Consider the following 19,741-nt stretch of genomic DNA (forward strand, 5'->3'; position numbering starts at 1 on the left):
CTATAATGTGCTGGAATTACATATGGTCTAACACAAAATTTAGTATGCTCACGAACACGAAATTGGTATTGAAATCCCTTGATTGTTCCTGTTTTGTGAGTAAAAACTGTGGAATGTGCTTGTAAAATCTCAAAAAGGTCCTGCCTATCAGTGTCATTACAATTCTCAATTGTTTGAATTTTATTCTGATTTAACTTATTAGTGTCAAATGCGCCGTCGATATCATCCCTGTCAGTACTTGCAGAATGATTGTTGGCGTCAAGTTCTGTCGAAAATTCCGAACTGTTGTCTAACAGGAGGTAAAGCCGATTAATTTCTTCGTCATGGTTTGAGAGCCAATCTTCAAATTTCAAAGCTATTGTCTTACCTTCCTTCTCTCAACTTATTTCAGCATCGTGAAAGTTTAAGATTGCTTTGTATTCATTCAAAAAGTCTACTCCCAATATAATTTCCGTCGACAATAATGGAACAATAAGAAAGCTCATAGAGAAGCTGTGGCTTTGACAAAAGAATTCTAAGTTGGTTTGTTGGCATACATCTACACTTTTTCCAAAGATTGCACCTTGTAATTTAATCTTACGTAACGGAAGTGTGGGGCAATCGTTCGATTTGTTGCATTTGCTAAAGGCTGTTTCACTGATTACTGAAATGGGACTGCCAGAGTCAAGTACTGCCATAAATTTTACGTCATTTACTGTAATGTGAATCACAGGATATGCAATGTTGTTATGTTTTACGTCGTGTTCTTGGAGTAAGATGTCCCTAATGTCTTCCATTTTTACGTAATTACTAGCTACGGCAGCTGCGTCGTTAGTGTCATAAGAACATTTTGTGGCTGCCAGCGGTGTGAGTCATTGCCTATTGTCTCTTTGTTGGCGCGCGACGTTATTGGGATTTGGAGACCTAACTTCTACAAATTCACCGTGACGAGAAGGCCCTGCTCTGTTTGAATCCGGCCAGTTCTGATGCAATTCACATCTGTCGTTACGATCACATCGTCTGTCGTCATGTCGGTAGTTCCTGTAGTTTCTTTCTTGTCGGTTAAGTGGTGGAGAATTTCTCCCTGAATCGTAACTGCGCGCTAGACCGTTGCGTCTAAAGTTATTCTGTCTCCCTTGATAATAATTATTTTGGTTCCCAAATTGTCTGTTTCTCTGATTGTCTCTGTGATAGTCACGACCGTGGAAAGGTGATCTTTCCCTGTAATTATTACTACTCTGCCAACGATTATCATACGGGTGGTGTCTGTTTTGGTCACGATTTGTGTGGTGAGAATAGCCTTGTCGCGTCCAGTTATCGTTTCTGTCGTCACGGAATTGTGACAGATGTGACCTGTAATTGTTGTGTTCCTGTTTTCGCATTCCGCGATTGTCACTGTCAATGTCCAGTTCTTGTAACAGTCCCTCAAAGGCTTCAATGTCGTCTTTGCAACGTCCTGCTAAAATAATATGCCGTAAATGTTCAGGCAATTTGAGTAAACAAATGCGGATGAGTTCTGAGGGGCTGTATGGGTTTGAAAGATACTGATTCTTATGCAACATGTCTTCAAAATATTTGACAAGACTGGAAAATTCAGATTGTTCAAAGTGTTTCATCATCATGATGCTATGTTTTACTCGGTCTTGTGTAGCTTGAGACCAATATGCTGAGAGGAAGGCATGGTAAAATTCTCTTTCACTGTGACAATCGTGAATGACCGATCGCATTCTTACAGCTGGTTCATTCTCTAAATAGCCACACATAAATTCTAACCTGTGCTCCAATGACCAGTTGGGAGGAAAACAATGAGAGAATTGATGGAGCCACGCTTGTAGATGAATGTCGTTGCCGGAATTCTTAAATGTTTTGAATTTACGTGTAGTAATGAACAGCTTATAGTCAAAGTCATCATGTCGGCGAGTGGCATGTCGGTCATTGTTACGTCGTGTCGGCTGTTCAATCTCAAAATTCGGTGCACATTGCCAATTTCTTTCATAATTTCCGAAATGCTCTGTGTTATTATTTTGTGGTTGTTCCGTATTTCTATGTCCCTCTTCCCGTATTGGAGCGCGAGTGTCCTCTGAAATACGTAATTCTTGAACTACTTGTGCCAACTGATCTTGCACTTCCCTGATTTCTCTTTTGTACTGTGTATTGATTTGATTTTGATTTTGTTTGAATTTTCTAATTTGTTCATACTCTTCTGTGTCAGTGAAGGCTACGGGTCTTGTGTCATTCAGATCATCATCTACCTTTGTAGATAAGTTAGTGACCTGATCCGAAAGTTCGGCTACTTTCTCCGATAGTGTACTTATTTCCTCCATGTGTCTTTCTGAACCAATTTTCAGGGTATCTACTGTGTCCTTTAAGTTTTCCTGAGTTCTTGCAAGTTGCGTAACCGAATCGGTAGATGCAACTGAGTCAATTTTAGCTTGCAAGGTCTCATGATTTTCATGAACAATAGTTTGCAGTTCTTTTATGGCTGCTTCGTGATTCTGTAATACATTTTCATGACACGAAAAAATAGGTTGGAAATGCTCACAAATTTCTGTTTTTACGTCATTACAGACCTTTTGACATTTCGATTCGATGTTATGTAACTCAGTGGTTAAATCTTCACGTGTTTGTTCAAGTGTAGTGTCTAACTTTTGAAGATTTTGTTCCATTGTGTATAACTTTTTGAGATTTTGTTCCACTGTGTCTAACTTTTTGAGATTTTGTTCCACTGTGTCTAACTTTTTGAGATTTTGTTCCACTGTGTCTAACTGTTGCTGTGTTTGTCTCTGGTGTTGTTCCATTGTGTCTAACTTTTCAAGCTTTTGTCCCATTTGTTGCATTAATTGTAATAACAATGCACTGGTGTCTGAAACATGTTCCTCAGTGCTTTTCGGCAGTGAAGTTGCACCGGCAACATTCACATTTTGACAAGCAGAAAATGTTTCTTGACTCATTTGAGAAAACGGTGAGAACCCAAAACCTGAGTCTACAGTATTTGCAATATTGTGTTCTGTCATTTCGGATTCCTGAGGCGAGCTGTTGCCTACCGATCGATCGATAATGCTTCCCTCTTCACTAATTGTTTCGCTTTCCACGCCATTGTTTGCCGCCCGCTCCATTTCCCTATGCACAATTACCAAATTACTATTTTGAACATCAGTTAATTAATTACTCGGTGGCGCTAACACACTGCTTTCATTTTCACTGTCATTTCTCAGTTTACTTTGGAGCCTAGTATTACGTTTTTCGCACGCCATTATTGTCACAGTATTTCACACAACAACACAGAAAAACACAATTTGAAGATCAAAAATAAGAGAACACATTAACATAGCACTGAAAATAATATCTAGTTAATTCCAGCTGCGAAATACTTGGTGCAAATCTACATGCATGCCACAACTGTTTTACTGTACAACAATGAAAGTCTGCAACTACAAAGGAGATTTTCTCTGCAATTACGTGCTAGCAATAAACAAAATCTACACTAATTACACAAACTACAACAAAAAATCAGAAGATTCCAGTGAGGTATCCTCGGCTAAGGGTCGCCATATGTAACGTCCCATTTGAACAATTATACATGACTGTGCTTAAACTGACACACAATATTTTGTTAGCGCAACGCAATCTGACTTTCAAAATTCCCTACAAAAGAATGGCCCTGACTAACAGTAAACTATACCTTTCACAAATCACTTACCTCACAAAAATCTTCGCTACTCAAGCTACTGCAATACAGCGAGCGCCACTACTGCCAGCTAAATAAAAGATTCAAACTACTGAAGGCACTAACTACTGATAGGGATAGTTAGCAAATGAAAGATATTAATAGAGAACAAACAATGTATTTACCTTGATATCATCATATATAAATATAGCAGATCATGACAAATTTCAAAACTCCGCCATCTCTCTCCCCACATCCACCACTGCTGGCGGCTCACCTCCAACTGCACAACGCTACGCGCTGTTCACATCCAGCTGCCGCTGCCCAACACTACAATGGCGAGTATTACAACAATGCAAAGCAGCCACAGACTGCACACAGCACAGCCAGTGATTTTCATACAGAGGTGGCGTTACCAATAAAAAAACCTAAACAGCCTACTTACAAACTCAGGCAGTAACTTTATAGCCTGTTCTACCTTCGCAGATGCCAGCTTTTCCTTGGTATACCTGTATCTCTGTCCTACAGCATAAAGTATATTACATGTCCAACTATTCTTTCTGCCTTATTCTTTCAATGTGCTTTTTCATTTTATCGTCGCATTTTCCATTCTTTCATTGGTGCAAAATGTATTTAATTCTGTCCCCATTTGAGAACTGTTTATTTGTTCTCTCAGAGTACATCTGCATCTACGTGATTACTGTGCTATTCACAATTAAGTGCCTGGCAGAGGGTTCAATGAGTACATCCTTTCACTATCTGAAAAATTTCGTTTCAGCTGACTGTATCCTCCTTTGGCGTTTCTTAGTTACTTTCCAAGTCTCACGTCCACGTGTGAGGATAGATGTTGCCATTACTCGGTAGAATTTAGTTTTATATTGTTCTTGCTATCATTGGGTAATGTTACCTGTATAGTGCCACGTATCATTTGAAACTTACTTAGCTTATTGGATATAACGTTACGATAATTGCATCATATCCTAACAGCATAAAGTGAGATTCCCTTTTCAAATGATTTTCCATTTAGCACTATTTTAGTACACTTTGGGTATTTTCCATAAAAAGTCATAACTTACGTTGTATTTTGTGATATGTTGAAGCTGTGGAGTCCGAGAGATGTAGGCTAAATTGTAAATAATCGTCCATTTTTTGTAAATTACTTGCTTCAAATTGCTCTAAGTACTATGGGACTTAACAAATGCCTCTGAGCACTATGGGACTTAATATCTGAGGTCATCAGTCTCCTAGACTTAGAACTACTAAAACCTAACTAACCTAAGGACATCACACACATCCATGTCTGAAACAGGATTCGAATCCGCGACCGTAGCAGAAGCGCGGTTCCGGACTGAAGGGCCTAGAACTGCTCGGCCACAGCGGCCGGCAAATTATTTGGCCATCAGGAATGAGTGCAGTATGTAAATGTGTATTTCTAGAAATTAATTTTATTCCTGGACTAATTTATCATTCGACTGTCTAACAGTATTGTCAGTACGACATATATATTAAATAAAGTGGGAGAGAGATGGCACCCTTGTCGTACATCTCTGTTAATTTCTATCTGTGCTGCTCTCTCTCTGCAGGCATAAATTAAAATTCTGTTTCCAGAATGAGATTTTCACTCTGCAGCGGAGTGTGCGCTGATATGAAACTTCCTGGCAGATTACAACTGTGTGCCCGACCGAGACTCGAACTACCAAGTTCGAGTCTCGGTCGGGCACACAGTTTTAATCTGCCAGGAAGTTTTAAAATTCTGTTATTCAGTTAATAAACTGTTTGGCACGTGTAATATTGTCCCCTTGGTATGTTTACTGTGTCCATAAGTGGTCCACTGTCCTGGAATCCTAGTGCTGAACTCCTATTACTTCTGTTATATGGGGCAGATGCTATTGACGATATTGTTACATACACAAATGACATCCTAGTAGTAGTCCTTGCAGACTCCAGGGCGAGACTTGAGGAAAAAGTGAATGATGTGCTTGTCCAGATGCAGCATTGGTGCAAAAGCAAGAAACTAACTATAGCCGTTCATAAAACCACATACATACTTCCTTAGTGAAGACTTTCTCTTGACAGAAATCCTTCCCTGGTGCTTGACGTAATACCTGTCATAGATATTTAGCCACTCTTCTAGACGAGAAAAGAAACTTCCCACAACACGTAAGATCTGTTCCTCAGAAAGCAGTCAAAATCATGCATAAGGTTGCCCATGCTGGTACTCCTGACCAAAAATTACCGTTGCACGTAGTGTGGCCATATTACGAAGCTACTGTGGGCTTTGCTGCCAGCGTCTGGGCGCATCGCCTTGGACTAGGCAGCTACAAAACAATACTGTGGCGAATTCAGCGGAGCGTACTTCTGAGGCTCGCCGCTGTCTTTTGCACTACACCTGTAGAGGGTTTAGTTGTGATCTTCGGACTACATGACGTGTATGTCGTGGTACGTTACAGGGCACCTCTGTGTTGGTCCGGAAGTGAGCAATATGATCGTGTGTACGAGATCACAAGGACATATCTTCCTGATAAAAGACATTTAGGACCCTGGAATTGAATGGCAGTCTGACTGGGACCCTAGGAGCACTACAAGACGTGTTTACAGTGTATTCCCAAGCACCTGGAACAGGCTCAAACTGCACGACGTTGCACCTACCCATTAAAAGGTCACTGTCCATATCCCACACATCATTGTCGAATAGGATGTGGTAACGCACCAGTCTGTGAGTGAGATGAGGAAGGTTCGTCTAAGCATGTCGTTCTGAGAAGCCCCTTTTTCAGGTAGAGAGAGAGACAGCAAACAATTAGACTGCGATCTGCAAACAATCGTAGGTGACCAACACTTGTAGACTAAAGTCAATATGATAGCACATCAGATATCTAAAAGGAAACTGCCTAATTTTCGGTCTATAAGATCAAGTGGACGCTCTGAGTATCAAAATAGTGTCAACAGGTCAGAGAAGCGTTTCCTTAATTATAGGTAATGATAGGCACATATACATTTAATTAACAGAGACATATATATATATATATATATATATATATATATATATGAACAAATAAGAAAAAATAAAAATAAAATAAAAACGAAACGAAAGAATTCTATGGTCAACCACATCGGTATGCGCAGATTCGAGGATTGCCGAGCCAAATAAGTGCCAGTGTGGGTGATGTGGAATAGTGTAGCAACAATATGTTTGGAAGTACGTGTAGTAGTCAGTCGGTAAACCTCGAGTTGTTCTGTCTGCCAGTAATATATCTAGTAATGTAAGATGAAAGTTGTTCACTTGGAACTTCAGTTAACTCCCTTTATTTTATGTTATTTTTTAAATTGATTCTTGTTTTTCAACTGTTCGGTTTTATTTCTGCATTAATGCTACCAGTCGTTGCTGTTAACATACATAACATAAAACATGGTACGTCACCATGATTAATGAATATGTACGACCTGTTTAGAGTTTCCAGATAACAGGTCTGAAATTCGTAGTAAAATATTAAACCAAATAGAACTGAATTTTTCCAGTCTTCTATTAGTCCATCTCCTCCTTGTTCCTCTTTCTCCATCTCCCCTACCCCCGCCCTCTCTCTCCCTCTCTTTCTCTCTATCTCCTTCATCCTCAACCCTCTGTCTGCTCCTGCTACTCCTGTCCCAGTTTATGTGCTCTTCCCCTCTCTGTTCATTTGCTAGTCCTTCCTGCCCATCCGCTCCTACACTCTGTGTCCATGTCCACCTCCCTCCATTTATCTCCTCCTTCACTTCTCTTTGTCCATCTCCTCCTGCCCTGTTTCTCTGTCAACCACTTCCATCCCTCGCTCTGTCCATCTTCTCCTCCCTTCTCCATGTCCATCTCCTCCAACTCTTCTCTCACTGTTCATCTCCTCCTCCTTCTGCTCTCTCTCCATTTTCTCCTCTTTCCTTATCGTGTCCATCTCCTCATCCCCCCTCTCGCTGTTCTGTTCATTTGCTCCTCCATCCACTCTTTCTCCTCCTCTTTCCTTTCTCTATTTCCTCCTCTCGCCTCCCTCAATCCATCTTCTCTTCCTCCATTCCCCTGACCATTGTCTCCTCCCCCTCTCTCTGCCTGTCTCTTCCTCTCCTCTGTCAAGGTAAATCTCTTCCTCTTTCCTTTCTCCATCTTCTCATCCCCCCGCTCTTTGTCCATTCCCTCCTCTTATCATTCTACGTTGTTTCCCTTTTTTTCTCCATCTCCTCACACACTCTCTGTCTGCCAGTCTTCTCCTGGCCCACTATCACACCCACCCCAGCAGGATGCTGCTGGCTCACACTGCCACAGTATTTATTATGCAGAGAGTAACTAACAAGTGTATCACATTTGACAGCAATAGTTGCAGGGTTTTAGGATAAACTTTCCACCTATGGCTTTGCTTGCGTACATGCAAGTCAAATATGTTTCACGTATATTTAAAATTTTGCACGTGTATATGCAGACATATTTCACTTGTATCTCTAGTGAAATTCGCCCTGCACTTTCATTTTCCCACGGCTCAATGTCTGTGACGTCGTGTCTTCTGAACCGACGGGAAAAAAGTCGCAGCAGCACAAAATAATTAATGTAGAGATATGAAATCTCGGGAATAAATTTCTTTAGATGAAATATTTAAATGATTAACTTTGCAGTATCACAGTTTGATATAGGTGCGAGGAAAGCAATCGTAAATGTGAAATGCTGAAACGCTGGCATGCAAATTAATTGGTGTAAGCCCCTAGGATGTCGAATGTAAGCATGCAGACATGCATGTATTGTATTGCACAGGTTCTGGATGTCAGTTTGTGGGATGGAATTCCATGTGTGTTGCACTTGCTCCGTCAATGCAGGGAAGGTTAATGCTGTTTGTGGATGACGCTGGAGTGCTTGTCCAGTGATGTCCCATATATGTTCGATTGGAGACTGATCTGGCGATCAAGAAGGCCAAGGAAACATGCTGACACTCTATAGAACATTTACTTGGGCGAGCGTTATCCTGTTGGAAAACACCCCCTGGAGAGCTGTTTATGAATGGCCACACAACAGTTCGAATCACGAGACTGACACGTGGTTTTGCCGTCAAGGTACTCGGCATAACCACGAGAGTGCTCCTACAGTCATAAGAAATCGCACCACAGACCGCAGCTCCAGGTGTAGATACAGAATGTCTAGCACACACACAAGTTGGGTGCTGGTCCTCAACTGGCGGCCCTATTTTTTTTTTTTTTTTGTCAAAGGCATTCTTGACTAACAACTACTCACCACGTCCAATATCAAAGGTAACTAACACTCACGACCGTCACGGCGTGTATTTAAAGGAAACTTGATTCGAAGCCTCATAGTGACGCTATTAGTGCCACTCTAATGCGACTGGCTCGAGATCCGATTGGTTGGTTAATTTTGGGGATGGGACGAAACAGCGAGGTCATCGGTCCCATCAGGTTAAGGAAGGATGGGAAGGAAGTTGGCCATGCTCTTTCAAAGGAACCATCTCAGCATCTGCCTGACGCGATTTAGGGAAATCATAGGAAACCTGAATCAGGATGGCTGGACGCAGTTTTGAACCGTCGTCCTCCCGAATGCGAGTCCAGTGTGCTAACCAATATGCCATCTCGTTCGGTCCGAAATCCGAATAGACGTCATTGTTCAGATGTCTAAGCACGGCTACCAACTTTAGTTTAGCCGGCCGTGGTGGCCGAGCGGTTATAGGCGCTACAGCCTGGAACCGCGTGACCGCTACGGTCGCAGGTTCGAATCCTGCCTCGGGCATGGCTGTGTGTGATGTCCTTAGGTTAGTTATCTTTAAGTAGTTCTAAGTCTAGGGGACTGATGACCTGAGATGTTGGGTCCCATAGTGCTGAGAGCCATTTGAACCAACTTTCGCTTATGTCGCACAAGTGTTTCTTGGTGGAGCGATTTCTTTTTTTCTTTCGGCGGTGTATTTCTGTAGTTATATTCGGTGACATATGTACATACTGTCTGCGAAATGTGTTGCGAGTAGAGTTAATAGGATAAAAATAACAAATTAAAATGTCGTGCATGATGCGACAGTTTGTCACTCATCTTTGTATTTGACGTCATATCGCCTCAACGGCGTGTCCTAAATTATACATTTTTGTAGATACTTTCAACAGCATGCGTGTTTATTATTTGGGACGTGTGTTGCGAATAGCGGTAGTAGTAAACAATTACTTAGGTTGAAACTTCTTGATTCAGGTGGCACTTTTTCAGCGTGAATAGGGAAAATGTAGTAAGCTACCAACTTTTTACTTTCATCATTACAGCGGGAAAAGGTTTGAACAAGGTATGAGAAAGGTTTGAAATTATGTGTCATGTTTCTTCGAAGTCGTTAACTGTTCCCGTTCTGAAATACTGGTGAATAAAGAATGGATATTCGCGCATAACGAGCTACACTCCTTTTTCACGCGTATCTCTTTGACAGGCAGGTGTTTCTTAGCCCTACAGAGATTATCTCAAGGCAATACGATGTATGTGTGCAAAGTTTGGTTGACATCGGTCCACTATTTTTGGTGGGTATGTGGAACATACATATGTATGTACGTCCATTTTAAAGTATGTATGGATTCCTGTCTTTCCATGAACAGTTTTGTACTTCCTCCTTTCGTTTGTCAATCGAATTATTTCTTCTGTTACGCAAGGATTCATCGTAGTTACCTTCCCTGTACCTTTCTCTGACTGTGCAACATGTGAGATTGCCGTTTTTAAAGATGTCCACTCCTCTTAAACTGAACTGCCTGCTGTAATGTTCCTTATCGTAGTACCCGCCTCCTTAGCGAACTTCAGACGAGTGTCATCACTCCTGAGTGTATCATATCCCACTTCCTTCCGCTCAGACTCTTCTGTACGAGTCTCCTAAACCTCTGTCGACTCTTCACTGTTACTAAATTATGATATAAGTCCATATCTGCTCCTGGGTATGACTCCAGTTTGATTTTGGAATCTCTGTCCGACCATGATGTAATACAGCTGGAATCTTTTCATGTATCTGGATCTTTTCCAGGTGCACCTCCTCCTCTTGTGAACGTTGAAAAGAGTCACCGTCTGAAATTTATTGCAGATCTCAATTAATCTTTCCCCTCTCTGATTCTTACTGTCTATCCTATATCCTCTAGTAAACCTTTCTTGTACTCCTTCCCCTACAAACACATTCCAATCACCTATGTTTCATATATTTTCATCTCCCTTTACATACTGAATTACTCCTTCAGTATCCTTATAATTATACAGCCTCTGTATACTGATTTTTCGATTGCGACATCGGTATTTATACAAAAACTATCGCTGTCGATACTGATTTGCTGTCAAAACCGATGAGAACTACCCTATCACCGAACAGTTCACAGTAGCTCACTTCCTGCCCTATTTTCCTATTTACGCATAATCCTTCTCCCTTTACACAGTATTCTGCTGTTGTTCTATTATCATGTGTTCACCTGACCAGAAATCCTTACCTTCATTCCGTTTCATCCCTGTGACCCATTCAGAGTTCTTACATTCCTCTCCTCAACTCGAACGATGTTACTCGTTCGTTGATTATATCTTTTTTTTTTCCTTATGGTGACCTACCCCTTGGCAGTTCCCTCCCACAGGTTCCGATCGGCGGACTAGTTCAGAATCTTGACGCCAATGGAGAGGTCATGATGAGACTTTTGCAGTTAAAAGTCACATGTCCTGCAAATATACATCATGCGTCTTTTGCCCAGTGGTTTCCATTGCTTTCTGATTCCTCATGCTGTTGATCATCGCCAATGGTTCCGCCTTTTTGGGGCATTTTCCCACCCAATGGGCAAGCGAGTGCCCTGAATCTCTGTCCACTACTCCGTCACTTATGACAAGGCCATTGGCTGAGTCAAGGTGACTTGTTGTGCCGAAAGTCTTCGGCCAACTTTGCTGATGATTTCTAAGCGAAATTTATATAGCAGCTGGATTTGAACAAGTAATCGAAGACGTTTTGACTACTAGTCAAAGTCGCTGCCCCTAGACCACAGGTTCTAGAGAAGATGGGTTCACGTGTTCCACATCGACTTCCATTTTTTCTATCACATCATGAGACATGTCCACTTCAGCACAGGAGCCTTTACGTAGTATTTCCACCTGTCCGCTAACTCCTCGGCATTTCACCGTGGAATTCTTCCTGCCGTGTTAGTGTTGACGCCTTTCCTTTTAATTCCATCTGCGTTTGTATGATGAATCAGTCTTTTCGACGACAAGTTCTTTTTCGACTTCTTTCCATTTCTCATGCATCCACTTCGTCGTGGTATCCATGCATTTCCTGCTTATTTCATTACCAAGTGACTTTCACTGCTGTATTCCTGTCATTTCCTGAGTGTTTATATTCTTTCTTTCTTTCATTCATCGATCTGCTGTAGTATTTCTTCTGTCACTCGAGATTTCCTAGTATTACCTTCCTTGTACCTTTATCAGTTCCTCTTCAACTGAACGGCTTATTCTGGTATTCATTATCGAAATATTTGCAACCTTAGAGTCCTTCAGTCGTATCTAATCATTAGTCATTGGTTCAGTATTCCACTTTTTTCCTCGTTGGATCTTCTGGACGATTCTCGTAAAGTCAGACTACTCTTCATCCTTACGGATTTGTGTTCTAAGTCTACATCAGCTCCTCGGTACATCTTGCAATCCAGTATCTGATTTCGAAATGCTGTGCCATCTGTGCGTCTGGGTATTTTCCAAGAATATCCGCTCGTTATTTTTGAACAGTGTTCCAGATATTATTATCTGAAATCTATTGCAGAATTCAATTAGTCTTTCTAGAGTCTCATTCCTACTACTGAACCAACATCTTCCCGTCAATCTCTCTTATATTTCTACGGCTCCTCTTGCTTCTCAGTCGCCCTTAATTATCATATTTTGAGCGCGTTTACACACTGCATTACCTATTCAATATTTTCATTTACTCTTTCTCTATCTTCATCTTCTGCATGTGATGTTAGCATGTATACCCTAATAACTGTTGCTGATGTTCTATTAGTATCGAGCCTGTTGTGAAACTCCTACCACTGATAAAGACAGAAGCTGAAGTAATGAATTAAAATTTTTGCTAAAGCCGGGACTTGAATCCAGATCTCCAGCTTACTATGCAGATGTGTTACTCACGTCGATGGTGGCTACTCCAGGTGCACAGTTAACCATAGTTCAATGCCCTCCCTAACACAAACTTCAGTCCATTTTAATTTTCCCTTCCTTAAGTCGTCAGTATTGCTGAGGCTCTCCGATATTGAAGTAGCACCCCAGCTTTGTATATAACTGAGAAATACTGCCCGTACCTCATGTGGGAAACCGCGGTTCAAGTCCCAGCCGTGGCATGAATTTTAATTCATTGTCTCGGCTTCTATCCTCGAGACTCAATGTATCTCCACGAAAACGTAATTCCGATAGATCCCAGCATTCAACTGCGCACACTGCGCACAGTAGCTCACTTTCTGCCTACACAATTTTATGCTAGTGTTAATATTAGCCTTCATTCGTCTGACCAGGAGACATCTTCTCTCCATCTCACTTCATTGACCTCCACTACGTCTAGACTGAGCCTTTGCATTTGTAATTTTAGACTTTCCAACGTCCCTACCACATTCAGACTTCTGACATTCTACACTCAAACTCCTACACTGTTAACATTTCGTCGGTTATTTAATCACATTCTCAAGCTCAACTGCCCCTCCCCAGTTTGGAAAAATATCACTCACACAATTCCGCAAAATGCAAGAGCTAGCAAATATGAGAATTGTAGCACAATCATTTTGACAGCTCATGCATCCTATGTTGCTGGCAAGAATAACATGCAGGAGAATGGAAAAGAAAATTGAGAATGTGTTAGATGACAATCAGTTTGGCTTTAGGAAAGGTAAAGGCACCAGAGAGGCAATTTTGACGTTGCGGTTGATAATGGAAGCAAGACTAAAGAAAAATCAAGATATTTTCGTAGGATTTGTCGATACGGATGTAAGATGTTCGAAATTCTCAGGAAAATGAGAGAAGGTTCAAACTGCTCTAAGCATTATGGGACTTAACATCGGATGTCATCAGTCCCCTAGACTTAGAACCACTTAAACCTAACTAACCTAAGGACATCACACACATCTATGCCCGAGGCAGGATTCTAATCTGCGACCGTAGCAGCAGCGCGGTTCCGGACTGAAGCACCTAGGACCGGCGGGAGAGAAGGGTAATATACAACAGCGCCAAGTGCCAAGAGGGAATAATAAGAGCCGACGACCAAGAACGGAGTGCTTGGATTAAAAGGGTGTAAGACATGGATGTAGTCTTTCATCCCAACTGTATATCAAAGAAGAATGATGGAAATAAAAGAAAGGTTCAAGATTAGGATTACGGTGAAAGGGCATATTTAAGCACATGCGAAATACTGGATTTACATTTAAATACTTGAAATTAAATAAATACTCCTACGGCTGGACCATAAACACGCTCTAACACACATTATTAGATACATAAACAAATTAAATAAACATATATCAAAGTAATAGCAACAAAAGGTAGGCCAGTAGCCTAATGTCTCTGTGCTTTCTAAACCACAGTAAATATTTAAGCAACTTCTTCATGAATAGTATATATCGGATATAAACAAAGACATAGATGAATAAATATATTTATAAGCATGCTGATACCGTTTATTTGTGTAACTGTGGTGTACTTATGGCCTGACGCGATCGATAGTAATCGGTCACTTTGACCTCCAATAACTCATGTACTATTCAAGTTACACGCCTGTAAATCATACCAATGTAGGTTTACACTCATACCATTCTAAAGACATGGCGATCGACAAATTCGGAAGAAGCATTTATATCTTGGAAATTCGTTACTGGGTGTTACGTGTATAATTTACGGTCAGTACTAAACTGTAAACTAATAAAGATATTGAAAATCCGATCACACCATCAGAATCGACTTGCAAATAATAGTAATGTACATGTTTCTTTTTGACGTATCATAATTCATCTGGCTACTGTTAATTTCTGTACGAACTGTGAGATGTCTGCCATTAAGGTTTCACGAAGTCCGCCATGTTTGGCCCTCCCGGCGCAGAGCGTCACCAAGAAATTCCCAGCCACGCGGCTGGACCGGCCGTTGTGAACCATACGCGGTAGCTAAGCTAACGTCTGGGACCACGTGGCTGCTGCCGGGCCGCGGATTTGACGAGCATCCTGTGCGGCCGCGCCAACTCCGACCATAGAATATTTCCAGGGCGCCGCAACTCGCCCGTTACTTCACAAGTTGAATCTGGATGCCATGGCGGAGACTCAAATGGATGTGATCATGGATGCGACCTCAATGTCGTTTAATTCTCTGGTACAGAATTTTTTTGGTAGTAACAACACATGTGCCCGAACTTTACAGTTTTGACTTTCAAAATCCATACCAATATCCGTTGTTTTATTAAGGGAAAAGTTGCTACATATTCGTCGTTGTAAATGCTGGTGCTTACGTTGTTTACAGGTTCTGCATGGGGCCGAGGGTGATCAGCAGGTACTTCAGCAATGGTTGTGCACGGATAGTGGCCTAGCGTAGCATCTTATGTACAGCTGAAGTAAGGAACTACAGTGTATTCGCTTTATAATAAATAAAAGTTGATAGTCTCCACTGTTTTCTGTGCTGCTCCAATCCCACAAGCCACGATGTTTAAATTCACAGTCCATAAAATGTCCTACGGATTCCAAACACCAGAAAGATTTGTAAAATTTAATATAATTGATATACCCATCACGCAGTTTACAGTGTGTTTATGAAGGTGTATATACGCATTGAAAAAGATTCTGAGAGGTTTATAAGATCTCTTTGTTTCCAAACATTGGACGATACACTATGTCATCAAAAGTATCCGAACACCCACAAAAACATACATTTTCCATATTGCATTGTTTTTCACATATGCATTGTGCTGCCACCTACTGCCAGGTACTCCATATCAGCGATCTCAGTAGTCATTAGACATCGTGAGAGAGCAGAATGGGGCGCTCTGCGGAACTCACGGACTTTGAATGTGGTCTGGTTATTGGGTGCCACTTGTGTCATACGTCTGTACGCGAGATTTCCACACTTCTAAAGATCTGTAGGTCCACTGTTTCCGATGTAATAGTGAAGTGGAAACGTCAAGGGACACGTACAGCACAAAAGCGTACAGGCCGATCTCGTCTGCTGACTGACAGAGACCTCCGACAGTTGAAGAGGATCGTACTGTGTAATAGGCAGACGTCCATCCAGACCATCACACAGGAACTCCAAACTGCATCAGGATGCACTGCAAGTACCGTGACAGGCGGGAGCTGAGTAAACTTAGATTTCGCGGTGGAGCGCCTGCTCATAAGCCACACATCACGCCGGTAAATGCCAAACGACGCCTCACTTGGTGTAAGGAGCGTAAACATTGGACTACTGAACAGTGGAAAAACGTTGTGTGGAGTGACGAATCACGGTACACAATGTGGCGATCGGATGGAAGGGTGAGGGTATGGCGAATGCCCGGTGAACGTCATCTGCCAGCGTGAGTAGTGCCAACAGTAAAATTCAGAGGCTGTGGTGTTATGGTGTGGTCGTGTTTTTCATGGAGGCGGCTTGCACCCCTTGTTGTTTCCTGTGGTACTACCACAGCACAGGCCTACACTGATGTTTTAAGCACCTTCTTGCTTCCCGCTGTTGAAGATAAATTCGGGAATGGTGATTGCATCTTTCGACACGATCGAGCACCTGTTCATAATGCACGGCCTGTGGCGGAGTGGTTACACGACAATAACGTCCCTATAATGGACTGGCCTGCACAGAGCTCTGACCTGAATCCTACAGAACTCCGTTGGTATGTTTTCGAACGCCGACTTCGTGCCAGGCCTCACCTACCGACATCGATACCTCTCTTCAGTGCAGCACTGCGCGAAGAATGGGCTGCCATTCTCTAAGAAACATTCCAGCACCTGAAAGAACGTAGGCCTGCGAGAGTGGAAGCTGTTATCAAGGCTAAGGGTGGGCCAACATCATACTGAATTCCAGAATAACCTATGGAGGGCGCCATGAACTTGTAAGTCATTTTTAGCCAGGTGTCCAGACACTTTTGATCACATAGTGTACATTTTGTGTACCGGTATTTTGAACTCACATCGCGGCGGATATCCACTTCTGAGCTTAATTACTGTTTATTAGTTTTTCGTTCTGTCTCAACTGATGGTCTCTGGAGTTCTTTTCCTATTTCCTCCAGACTTGCTTACATTTTTAGCTCTACCCATGTTTCGATGATTACTTTACTCTCCTGTCTTGTAAAAATTCTTGTAAAATTAAATTCATTTCAGATGGAATTAAAATGGAATTTCTTAACAAGAATACGGAAATAATTCTCATGCATAGAAAATATTGCCGTCACATTTCATATCCATCAAGGCAGGATCGCACAATTAATTCAACTCGAACTACGTTCTACTGGAGAGACGTACAAAGCGACAGGAGACTGGTAAGCTTACGAAAGTACAATAACCTAGAGTCTGGCTGAATGTCGTACACGAAGGATGCCAACATAGTCTGTGAATGAGCTATACACATTATCAAGAAATATCAGCATAATTCCTGAAATGGGCCTCCAACACATAACGAGGAAAAGCTTAATCACCAGTCATTTAAAATACGATGGCATATCAGGCATGTAACTAGAAAAGATTTGGAACTGAAGACAAAAATTCCGCCAAAACGATATGTTTATCGGCTCTTGTAATTGAGACATTATCTACAACTTGTGTTAGTTCATTGAAGAAAGGGCCCACACTAACACTGGGTGATTAAGACATACGTAAAATAACTGATTTCTTGTTGATGACAAGTGTTGTTAATTCAGTATCAGATTTTTGAAAGTGTCTCTGTTCACTTACGGTATCAAGTTCGTTCCTTGATATAACTGTGTCCCTTTTCTGATAGAATTGAACCATCCTCCAGCTCTTGAAGCAGATCTACAGGAAGACTGTCATTTCACACAATGATAATGCTATACAGGGCAGCACAATAACACTAACACATTCTTCACTTGCAGCGTTATAGGACAAAGTAAAATATGAATGAAACAAAACCGTCTGGCAGGCAGGGAAATGCTTCTAACAGCAAACTGATGCTTCCCTTCAGCAACTGCTGTACGATAGATGATCCATAACAACAATAAATGTCTGGAAGTAAAAGAACTACACACAATTCATTCATTAAGTACTTCGTAACAGCTGAGGAAATAAGTTTTTATCTTATTCATTTCTTTGTGAATGAGGTCAATGGAACATATGAATAACTCACTGGCTGTCCGTAATACACTGAGCCATAGAAACTGGTACAGGCATGCGTATTCAAATACAGGGATATGTAAACAGGCGCTGCGGTCGGCATAGCCTGTATAAGACAACAAGTGTCTGACGCAGTCGTTAAATCGGTTACTGCTGCTACAGTGACAGGTTATCAAGATGTGAGTTTGAACGTGGTGCTATAGTCAGCGCACGAGCGGTGGGACACAGTATCTCCGAGGTAGCGATGAAGTGGGGATTTGCCCATGCGACCATTTCACGAGTGTACCATCAATATCAGGAATCTGGTGAAACATCAAATCTCAGACATCGCTGCAGCCAGAGAAAGATCCTGCAAGTAAGGGACCAACGACGACTGAAGAAAATTGTTCAACGTGTCAGAAGTGCAACACTACCGCCGATTGCTGCATATTTTAAAGCTGAGCCATCAACAAGTGTCAGCGTAGCATAATCAACATGGCCTTTCGGAGCCAAAGGCTCACTGTGATCCCTTGATGACTGTACGACACAAAGCTTTACGTCTCGCCTCGGCCCGTCGACATTGGTCGGTTGATGACTGGAAACGTGCTGGCTGGTCGGACGAGTCTCGTTTCAAATTGTATCGAGCTGATGGATGTGTAGTGGAATGGAGACAACCTCACGAATCCATGGACCCTGCATGTCAGCAGGGGACCAGGCTGGTGGAGATTCTGCAGTGGTGTGGGGCGTGTGCATTTGAGGTGATACGGGACCGCTGACACGTGCAGATACGACTCTGACATGTGACACATAAGTCATCATCCTCTCTGATCACCTGCACCCACTCATGTCCATGGTGCATTCCGAAGGACTTGGGCAACTCCAGCAGGACAATGCGATACCCTATACGTCCAGAATTGGTTCCAGGAACACTCTTCTGAGTTTAAACACTTCCGCTGGCTACCACACTCCCCACACATGAACATTACTGAGCATATCTGGGATGTCTTGCAGCGTGCTGTTTAGACGAGATCTTCACCCCCTTACACAGCCTTGCGGGACTCGTGGTGTCGGTTCCCTTCAGACATTAGTCGAGTCCATGCCACAACGTGTTGCGGCACTTCTGCCTGCACACGGGGTCCCTACACCAAATTAGGCAGGTGTACCAATTTTTTATCTATTCAGCGTACAAACTATGGCGATCTTCCAGAGACGTTCATTCACTCTAATAACACAAGTAATGACCGCTCAGTAAAAAAAAATGTTGAAGCTGGTAGGCTTTCAAGGGCACTGGACAAAATGTTAGTGACCCCCGTAGACTCATAGCCAATACTGTGTGGCACCACCTCATTTCGTCAAGGGAGAGATTCCAAGAGTTTCTTTGGGTGTACTAGATCAAGCTAGAGACATTCACTGATGTTTGGGAGCCAAAAGCTGTGAGACTGCGAGAATGATGATTGCACAAACAGCTACAGACGTGTGTTATGGGACAGTTATCTTGTAACGTAGCGGACAGTTCGAGGTACGACACACTGCCGAACTTCAAGTAACCAGAAAACCATGTCACCTGCCCTGGGAAAACAGGTGTTGCCGTATTGGAATATGCAAAGGTGCACCATGTGCTCATCATAAGGTGTAGGAGAAAGTGCAAAACTTGGTATCGATAATGTTGAAATAAAGATCAGCGTTCGTGTTCGAGGTAATGTGACTGAATGGCCGCAAAAAAAAAAAAAAAAAATGGCTCTGACCACTATGGGACTCAACATCTGTGGTCATAAGTCCCCTAGAACTTAGAACTACTTAAACCTAACTAGCCTAAGGACATCACACACATCC

The 19,741-nt window shown here is 42.1% G+C and overlaps 1 protein-coding gene across 1 annotated transcript in view; it reads left to right on the plus strand.

The window, feature by feature from the left end:
• LOC126442773 (uncharacterized) overlaps positions 1-15,266 on the plus strand; it is a 109,915-nt gene extending 94,649 nt beyond the window's left edge. The window contains exon 6 of the mRNA XM_050090803.1: positions 15,123-15,266. Within this exon, the coding sequence (XP_049946760.1) occupies positions 15,123-15,145 (23 nt within the window). The 3' untranslated portion in view covers positions 15,146-15,266. The remainder of the gene's footprint in view (positions 1-15,122) is intronic.
• Positions 15,267-19,741: the final 4,475 nt, after the last annotated feature.

This window comes from Schistocerca serialis, unplaced genomic scaffold (genome assembly GCF_023864345.2).
Source record: "Schistocerca serialis cubense isolate TAMUIC-IGC-003099 unplaced genomic scaffold, iqSchSeri2.2 HiC_scaffold_1406, whole genome shotgun sequence".
Classification (NCBI taxonomy): Eukaryota; Metazoa; Arthropoda; class Insecta; order Orthoptera; family Acrididae; genus Schistocerca; species Schistocerca serialis.